At 41.3% G+C, this 10,324-nt stretch overlaps 1 protein-coding gene across 5 annotated transcripts in view; it reads right to left on the bottom strand.

The window, feature by feature from the left end:
• Window positions 1-3,899: 3,899 nt before the first annotated feature.
• AK4 (adenylate kinase 4) overlaps window positions 3,900-10,324 on the bottom strand; it is an 88,924-nt gene continuing 82,499 nt past the window's right edge. For 3 of the 5 annotated variants that reach the window (XM_033225167.1, XM_033225169.1, XM_033225168.1), the window contains exon 6: window positions 8,555-9,991. In XM_033225167.1, coding sequence (XP_033081058.1) covers window positions 9,877-9,991 — 115 coding nt within the window. In that variant the 3' untranslated portion in view covers window positions 8,555-9,876. Of the gene's footprint in view, window positions 9,992-10,324 lie in introns of all 5 variants that reach the window. The other 2 variants (XM_033225171.1, XM_033225170.1) reach the window with 1 other exon arrangement.

Here is a 10,324-nt window from a genome sequence, read left to right as displayed (position 1 = left end):
TCAACCTCCCAAAGTGCTGGGATTACAGGCGTGAGCCACCATGCCAAGCCTGCATGGTTTTTTGAAGATGTGTAGAAAGATTCAGATCCAGGCATCTGTCATTATCATCAAAGAGTCTTTACCATCTAGCCTCAACTTATAAATGCAGTATCTGTAAATTTTTAGGTAAGACTTTCATGTGTATCCTAAACAAGTCACTTCTTTTAAATTATCTTTACACTGAAGAAACATATCAAAGTTGTTTTTTTTTTAACAAAGATAAAATATAAAAGATGGTTCATCCAGGTCTCTAAGCAATTTTAGTCTGCTCTCTTCTCCTTGACCCTGTTGGACTAATAGGCTTTCATATTGTGGTGGGTGTATATGATCAATGTATTCAGAATAGTCAGGATGTCATGGTGTCCAATATGTCCAGAGTGGCCTGTCTGAGATGGTCAGTGCCCCCAGGATGGTTGACATAGTCAGTGGATCTGGAGGGGTCAGTTTATCTGAGCCACTACTTTGTTTTTTTTTTTTTTTTTTTGAGACGGAGTCTCGCTCTGTCGCCCAGGCTGGAGTGCAGTGGCCGGATCTCAGCTCACTGCAAGCTCCGCCTCCCGGGTTTACGCCATTCTCTCGCCTCAGCCTCCCGAGTAGCTGGGACTACAGGCGCCCGCCACCTCGCCCGGCTAGTTTTTTGTAGTTTTTAGTAGAGACGGGGTTTCACTGTGTTAGCCAGGATGGTCTCGATCTCCTGACCTCGTGATCCGCCCGTCTCGGCCTCCCAAAGTGCTGGGATTACAGGCTTGAGCCACCGCGCCCGGCCCGAGCCACTACTTTGAAGAGAATGGCTGGTCTGTCCTGACTGGTCTAGTTATGGACTATTCATTTTTGTATTTCTGATTCCTCCTTGTCAGGAAATGGCATCCCTCTCTCAGGTTATATGGCACTAGACTGGCAGGGATGCAAAGTGTTAACTACTAATGGGACATGAGATATAATTTCTTCATGGGAGGCCTTCTAGGTTTGTTAAAGGGACTGATGCCAGGATCCTGGCAGGAGAAAAACTGGCCACAGGAGAGACTGAGCACTGCTCAGCTCCTAGTCACTTTCAAATAGTAGGGCTCCCTGTCCCCAACTCCTTATGGTCCTGCGCAAGACAAAAGGTGCCTTGATTGTAGTCCCTCTGGTAGAGAGAGAGAGAGAGAGAAAGAGAGAGAATCATCACTGGATATGCACATGTTCACTGGTTGAAATCAATATGGGAAAACATCACATCAGTTGAATTATGGAGCAGGGGAGAAACTCAAGTGATTTAAATGAGTAGTGCTCTCTTATAAAAACAGAATTCTCGGCCGGGCGCAGTGGCTCATGCCTGTAATCCCAGCACTTTGGGAGGCCGAGGCGGGTGGATAACAAGGTCAGGAGATCAAGACCATCCTGGCTAACATGATGAAACCCTGTCTCTATACTAAAAATACCAAAAGTTACCCGGGCATGTTGGTGGGCGCCTGTAGTCCCAGCTACTTGGGAGACTGAGGCAGGAGAATGACGTGAACCCGGGAGGCGGAGCTTGCAGTGAGCAGAGATCTTGCCACTGCACTCTGGCCTGGGCGACAGAGCAAGACTCTGTCTCAAAAATAAATAAATAAAATAAAAATAAAAATAAAAACAGAATTCTTGATAACTCTGCATTCTTTTTGTTGTTAAGACTGAAAAGCCCTCCCCTAATTTTTTAAAGCTTCAAAAACTTAAAAATAAAATTTCACATGAAACACAAATTTTTGGCTTCTTTTGACAAATTGAATAATTGTGGCAGCATTGAGCCACCACCCTTAAGATGGTAACAACTGTCCAGAATTGAGCAATGGCTCCCCTCTGATAGGGCAGTGTCCTCCAGTCCTCACAGCCCTACTCCTTACTGCCTCACATTCACCACTATTTCACTCATTTTTGTTCCCTAGAGTCATTTAAGTTTTTCTCTTCTGTTATTATCCAACCATCCTTTTTTGTTGAACTCTGCTACCACATCTTAGTTCAGACCATGGTACAGTTACAACGTTATCATGCAAATCTGAAGGTGTCATTTTCTGGCAATATAGTCTATACTGCCTACCACGAACCAAATGAAGGCCAGGCGCTTCCCAATAGAATTCAATCTTACCATTATCTCCCCAGTCCTGCCTCACACTGCTGTGGCCTCCACCTGCCATGCATGCTCAGACTTTCTTGTGCCTAGCATTTCCTCTGCTTGGGTTCTCTTTTGCATACATCACTCAGCTCAAATATTAGTTCTTCCATGGGCTCTACTTGGCCAGCCGAGAGAGTTACTACCTCTGCTTTTTCCTTTATGGCGCAGTGATCAACTCCAACAGTCATGTATAGAGTAACCTAATAATATGTCCATCTCCTCCAGTACATTGTGAAGAAGTCCCAGGCAAAAACTCGGTCTGATTCATCTTTGTAACCCGAGAGCGTAAAAATGTATAATAAAAGAATCAAAGTTATAACTGGATGACAAGATATGTTAAGTCTTAGGCCCGGTTTTTCAGTCAGCTTGGGCTAAGTTATGCTGCGAAAATAAACTCTATCCAAATCTCAGTGGCTTGTAAAGCAAAGGTTTATTTTTAATGTACACTACTCATCTACGATGGATTGGCTGCATCTCTGGTCCATGTCTTCCCTTTAGGATTCAAGTTGAAAGAGCTCTGTGAGGTCGCCAGTCTCACTGCAAAGGAAAAGAGAATGGTGACCATGCCCTAGCTCCTAAAACTTCTGCTCAGAAGTGGCACACATCATTTCTGCCCACATTTCACTGGTCAAAGCAAACCATATGTCCAAGCCTGAAGCCAATGGGTTCAAGGTGTAAAATCCTCCCAAAAGAAGGGAAAGTGGTCGGGCTCAGTGGCTCACTCCTGTAATCCCAGCACTTTGGGAGGCCAAGGTGGAAGGACTACTTGAGCCCAGGAGTTTCAGACCAGCCTAGGCAACATAGTGAGACCCCGCCTCTACAAAAAAATCAGAAAAAAAAATTAGCCCATTGTGGCATGCACCTGTAGTCTCACCTACTAATGAGGCTGAGGCAGGAGGAGCACATGAACCCAGGATGTTGAAGCTGCACAGCGAGCCATGATTGCATCCAGCCTGGGTGACAAAGCAAGACCCTGTCTCAAAAAAAAAAAAAAAAAAAAAAAGAGGAGGGGACTGGATGTCATTAAATTTAACACAATCTACCACATTGCCATCCTTTTCAGTTCCCCTTTCCTCTGCCTTTTCAGCAGCATGGACAAACCTTTAGAACATGTTTCTCAGCCTCCTATGTCAGCTGGCTTCTGGCTGGGTTCAGCTAAGGGAAGCTGCCCCAGAGACAGAAGAGTGTGAGGCTGGAAAATGCCAGAGTATTTTTCCCCATCCCTCACTATCTCAGGGAGTTTCGCCTACAGCAGCTCTATTTTCTTCATGGTTCTAGCTCCCATGTGATAGACCTGCTATAGTTTCTGCTTCTGCCGAGTAATCCCAGATGCTACAATCTTAGAGTCATATAATCTGATCTAGTTTCCTAATGTGTAAAACAGGGAGAGAATCTGCTCACATTATCTAATTGTTTCAAGAAAAAAAAAAAAAAGATCCCTGGTTGTCTAGTGGTTAGGGGAAAAAAATAACAAAGGATGTACATTAAAATTGTAAACAATAAAGTGCTGGACAAATAGGAATTTAAGGGTATACGAATAAGGCAATATGGTGTAGCAGAAAAGAAAACAGGACTGGGGATAGTAATTCGTGGTTCAGGATCTTGCTTTTCTGCAAATTGGAGACAACATTGTTGGTAATGTAGTAGCTGCAGAGTGGCATCAATGAAAGTATTTATGAAATTTTATATTATCAAGTATAAAAAGCTATACAAACATTAAATGAATTCACTAGTTATAAGCAGAAAAAACTTTATTTCTATCAAAATCAAAAGTATGAACCTTCAAGCAAGATAATCAAAATATCAATAATACAATTAACAGGATAGCATATACAGATCAGACTGGAGGTTTAGATACTTTGAAGCACATACACCAAAATTAAGAGGGCCAGCAACTGTCCCACTGAGGAAAAGCACTCTGACTCATCATAAACACACAACTTCTGGGAAACTTGAGCTGACATTTCACAGGACAGTAAACCAAAGAGACAGGTTGTCATTGGGTTACAGAACTGATGTGAGCTTGAGAGGGATCACAGTGAAATGCCATTGTAACTCAACAATTTCCCCAGAGATCTGTTCATCTCAAAAACAAGAATCTATAAAAATCAGTAGTACAAATTCTCATAAAACTAGAAAAGCCCTCTAAGCCCTAATATCCTTGGAGCTTACATAAACACTGAGTTTTCATTTTTCTTCCCTTTACTCTTCTCTAAATTAAATACAAAATAGTTTGTTATTTAGGACATTTCTGACTATACAGCCAAAGCTTTAAAATGAAGACAAGGATTTTATAAAATGAATTAGACACATATGAACCCTAGGGGAAATCTTCAAGATGGTCTGCTTCTTTGAAAAGCTTTAAACAGGAAAGCTTTTATTTAAAGAATGACACTGTGCTTCCGGGAATAACCTAATTATTACTAGAGGAAGGTATCTATACCATTCAAGAGCTTTCACCCTTTAGAAGTGTTTTACTGCAGCTCTCTTTCTCTCTCTCACACACACACACAGATCAAATTGGGGAATTCCCTGAAGCATACAGATAATGGCATTTATTCTGGCAAAAACTGTGCATATTGTTACAAGAAAAATAAGGGATGGCAAGTATGAACAATTATATTTCAACAGATGCAGGAAGCAGATTTTTTTCACAGTTGAAATACGGCATCTCAACATCTGGGGCTTGCACACTTCTCATTCGGAAACCAGACTGGGTCAGTTACATGTGGAAAGGAATAACTTACCACTAGACCACATTTCCATAGTAAAATAAGTCTCCATTACCAGGTTATTTTTTTTAAGACACCAAATAGACCAGGGAGTTACTAAAAATTGAAGGGGATAGTGAGAAAGCAAGTCTACTATGAACAGGACCTCACCTTATGAATTGCCTCTCTAGCAAAACCAACTGCAGAAAGGAAAGACACTGTTAAATGAAAGGCAATAAATGGAATTTTCAGGTGGACACAAATACCTCCTGAAATCCTGTAACCCAGCAGAGTACAGATGAGACACGCCCTCTGTAGATACAGTGTGCAACTACCAGTGTGACTCTGAGTGCCCATTTCCTGTCTCTGCACCAAAGCACCAAAAACAAAGAATCCAGGCTGAAGCAAATATGTTGTTTTATCTGTTAAAGAGAACAGGGAGCTCAAACTGGGGAAAGGTATAAAAAAGGCCCTTTGAATTTCCTGACTAATCCCTATAGGTATATGAAAACCCATTGAAATAAACAGGATTATTTCCATTTATAATACAAGGAGGCAAGTTGAGATTATTACATAGGTAATTGATGAGGATTTGATTAGCCAATGCATGTAATGTACCTAACATGGAGTAAACAGACAGTACCTAGTGCCTACACCTGAACACATTTGGAAATATGCAGTATTTATTATTTGAGCAAAGACCTCCAGCAGGCTTCAATTCTTTGGACAAAAAGCTAATGTCAAATACTGAACTCAGGTTCCAGTGAACTAAACTTTATAAAAGCACTATTTATGGGTTTGTGCAGGCATTTTTTTAAAGTTGTCCGGTCTCAACATCTTAAATAGCAGGAAAAACCATAGCAGCCCCTCCCTCCAAGAATCCTTCCTCATTCATGGCTATTCTTACCTCCTTCCCTACCAAAGAGATGGGCACACCTAGGGTAACAATGGAGCTCATGTGAGCTTGGCTGCTGCAGGGCAGCAGGGGAGTGATCCCTGGGGAAGGACAAGACAGGAAGTGAATCTCCCCTGGTTACTGCCTCAACTGTTGCACAACAAGCAGATGGTGGGCAAAGGTTTGGATGTGGCACTCAGAGTCATGTTAATGTGTAATGGAATACAGAGACATTGGTACAAAAGTCAGGAGCTAACCTGTGTTCGATGCTTCATCATCGCTTGTTTATCTACCAGCATTTTAAGGATTACTTTATCATCAAGACCTTGTTTGGAGTGGGAGTACAGGGGTGATTTGTTCTAATCTCAGGAAGGAAAAGTGAACAGGGTCTGGATAGCTCCAAGGAGCTCAAAAGCCTATGTGTGGGCACCATGGCTGGGGATGGCTCAAGGGCAAAGGTCACTTCTGGGGCACAACCCAATGGACACCGAAAGGGTAGTTATGGGATATGAGCTTGCTTCCTTCATAGTTTAGCCTGGGCCCAAGCCCAGCCTACTCTGACAGTCGTTTATTCTATTCATAAAGGAGGTCTTATGCAGGAAAACTAAGACTCTCTTCTAGCAGCTTTCTTTGCTTAAGCAAAGGAAAAAGAAAAAAAAAAAAAAAGGAACGTCATAAAAAGGTGAACATCACTTTGGTGAGCTCTGCAATTTTTTATTTTTTTTAAGAGACAGGGTCTCGCTGTGTCGCCCAGACTTGGGTGCAGAGGTGCAATCATAGCTCACTGCAGCCTCGCACTCCTAGGATCAAGCAATCCTCCTGCCTCAGTCTCCTGAGTAACTAGGACCACAAGTGTACACCACCATGCCTGGCTAATTTTTTATTTTTCTGTAGAGATGGAGTCTTGTGATATTGCCCAGCCTGGTCTTGAACTTTTGGCCTCTGACAATCTTCCCATCAAGGATTCCCAAAGCATTGGGACTACAGGCATGGACTAGCTCCACCATACCTAGAGTAGCTCTATTATTCTTGATGTGAGGCCATAAGCAGAACCAAGTAGACTCAAGGCCCTTGGTTGCTTGGACACAAGTAGCTATTAATAACATCCAGGAACAAGCTTAGTCTTCTGAGTCAGGAAAACCTGAGCTGGAGTTCCAGCTACACTGGTCACCAGCAACAGAAACCTGGGCAAGATGCTTCATATCCCTGGGACCCGTCTTCTTTGTTTATCAACGTGAAATCAGGACTATTTCATAGGATGCTAGAAAGATTAAATGAGATGTTTACAAAGGTCCTAAAACCGCACGTTTCACTCAGTAGGTTTTCAATAAACAGTATCTATCTTAAGTCTGCGTTAGTGTTGGAGAGTATTAAATATAGCAGCCTTTCCAAGTTCTAAGTCAGTAAGAAGCCTGTTAGGATAATGGAAGCAAACTGAACTAAGAGCTGGGTAGAATGACAGAATGCAAGGTCAGGTTGGCATCTTAGAAACCATCTGAACCACTCTCTTTGCTTAAAGGTGAAGAACAGCCATGTGTGGCAACAGAAAAAAAAAAAAAAAAAAAGATGTCCCTTTAATTTTACTTTTGCCAAAACATTTTCAAGATAACTTTAATTTTTACAAAATCATTTAAGGGAAAACTAGTGAGTTTGTTGAAGAAAACCAGAAATAGATTTTTTAAAAGCCACTGACCACGAAATTAGCATTATGTTTCTAAGACCATGAAAAAGGTATTTGTCTCTTTTTGGTCTCAGCTAGCGAGGGAGGTGAGACCAAACGGCTCAATTGCTGGACAATCTCAGCAAACACACCCACTGTTGAGACTTAAGAGTGACTCAGTGTTGGCTAGAATTGTCCATTTAGCTGGAGGGGAAGAGGAAGGGAAGGATGGATGGAGGAGTAAAGTATGGAAGCAGGGATCAGGCCACTTCCCATACCTCTCCCAAACTCCAAAAGCAATGATCACATTGGAGGGTCAGCTAAACACAAAGGCAAGTGAACAAAGAAGTTTGAAGATTTTCCTGTTTCCAAAAAAGCACAGACTTTTCTTTTAGTATTTTATAGAATAACTCTCTACATTTCCTATTTTGTGGGAATTTTATCTATAGCAGAACTACTCTAAGTTGTGCAATTTTCCTCGTATCAGACTTATTTTTCTCTATACCTGGTTCCCTAGCAAACCTGAGCTTTATCTACATATCTGATATGCACCCCATCTCCACAGCTGGCATTCAATTGCAACTCTACATTCTAAAGTGCTCAGAGTCAATATAATGCACTGACGATTCATAGACCTGACTGGGCATTTTCACTGCATAAATCTAAAAAATAAACAATCTCATTATGTTTGAGAGGATGGATGGGGAGAAGACTGGTCTATATTTCCACTAAGGTAGCCAAAAAATAATCACATGAAGGGACAATGGGAGAGGAGCTGGCAAGAGTTTGGGCAGTACTTAAAAGGAAGATACATTCGTTATCACACAGATGACATACGGCAGTGAACTGACAGAGCATTCACTGGGACATCTTCAGAAAGTAAGTAATGTGTTTCAACACCACTAAAGTGTTACAATAGGCTTCTTTTCTTCTCACCAGTATGAAAAGTTAGACAGGAGTCACTCCCAGGAATAGTAAAGGATACTCGCTGGGGACAGTCATGATGCATGAAGAAAGGATACATACTTTTAAGGCAGCAGGAATAAATTTCATCATCCTTCCCAGAGGATAGGAAGAATTATTCAAGGTGGCCACCAAGTCTGGAAACCAGGCAAATCTTTTAACAAATGGTTTATTGATACTATGTTATAATGAATGACAACATATTAGTATCTAATTCTAGACTTTATGGCCACCCCACAGGATGAAATCTTTGGAACAGGAAAAAAAAATAAAGATTTTGTTTTCCCATAATCATAAAGCTGTTATACTCAGTCTAAGCACAGCTAGTACAACATTCTGCTCAACCCCACAGGCTCCACTCCCTTTACCACCTATTTATAATATGTTTGGGTCACTCATAGGAGTGAAACACTGTCAGCATCAATAGTTAGCAGCACTTTCAAAATACATTTTATTGTACTGAATAGAAACCGTAACTATTCAATTAGTCCAGTAATTCCAAACGGTCTTATTACTTCTATACATAAGATATGATCTTACAACATTTATGTAGCTAAATACTTACACTTCCCATGCTTTTTGAGGATTCCCAAAAGACTTTTAGGGGGTTCCCAAGACTTTTAGGGGGTTAATTTTTTTTCACAATAATAGAAAGGAACAGTGTCAATCCATGAAGAGTCAGACCAGCAGTTTAATAATATCCTCTTCATAGCTCAGTTCCCGGTGCATACAGAAATTCAATACAGCCCCATCACTCTCAGTTCTTAGAAGAATTTGAGAGGGATAAGAGCAATAACTATCAGTTTTGTTTAACAGCCTAAGAGTGAAAACAGATGTCAAAAAAAAAAAAAAAAGCCAAATTCTTTCATCCCAGGATGTCTGAAAAGGAGAGACTCCATGGAGTACAGATACAGAAAAGGAGTTATTCCTACCGGAAAAAAATGAACTGTGGACACAGTCACTCAAGACCAGAGAAACAACCACCGTGAGTAAGTAGCTTCAATTTCACTGTTACCAGGGGTGCACACACCAGAAAGCCTGGGACAAAGTCTGGGCTAGAGTCCTTAGGATTCATTCTCAGGCTTCCTCGTGCTGTGATTCAACAGCCTTTGTGGGGATGGGGAGAACCAGAAACTATCACCATCATGTGTAAAAAAGAATACCACAGCAACAGCTGTCAAAAACCAGTTGGAGCTGAAGTTACACACCACATGAAATCCACACTGTACTTGCTTTCTTGTGAAGGGCTTGAGACATGTGCAGAGACACCTTACACATGTGGTGACCTTCCTTTTGAAAGGCAGAGGAGGGCCTCTTGTGAACTCTTTCTACTCATTTGTTTTCCTATCAGTTCACCATTTCACTAGAAAAGATGCTGCAAGCTACCTCAGCTAGCTTCTAATTTGGACACAGCACCAATACTACACACACAATTGAATGAATGACCACATCTTCCTGGTTCTTCCATTGGGCAGGGTCAATATGCTTCTTTGGACTGAATAGGTGTGATCTTGTTCGAGAAAAGCGTGTAAACGTAGGGCCAGATTTTGTTCGTCTCCGTCCCGGAAAATTGGTGGAGCACTCCTCGACTCCTGAAAAACAAAGTCCAACATACAACGGCTTTTTAGGTTTCTTCTCCACATACTAGTGCAGAAGATCCTATAGATATAAAACAAGCATGATCTTATGGTTTATATCATATATCACACTAAGTGCTAAAACAGCCCCTTTCAAAGGTATCAACACCTCCACTGGGTGTACCTAAATAAGGTCATAGCTTTTGCAATTCTGGTATGCTTGTCATGATGCCACCTTTTTTCTCCCCTTTAAAACATATCAAAGAATAGCATTATAGGCACCATTCCAAATGTGCCTCAATATATAATTTGCAAAAGCAAACCACTGAAAAGCTTTGGTATATTAAA

Source organism: Trachypithecus francoisi, unplaced genomic scaffold, assembly GCF_009764315.1.
Source record: "Trachypithecus francoisi isolate TF-2019V2 unplaced genomic scaffold, Tfra_2.0 Lachesis_group12, whole genome shotgun sequence".
NCBI lineage: Eukaryota > Metazoa > Chordata > Mammalia > Primates > Cercopithecidae > Trachypithecus > Trachypithecus francoisi.
This window is presented reverse-complemented; position numbering and strand designations above follow the sequence as displayed.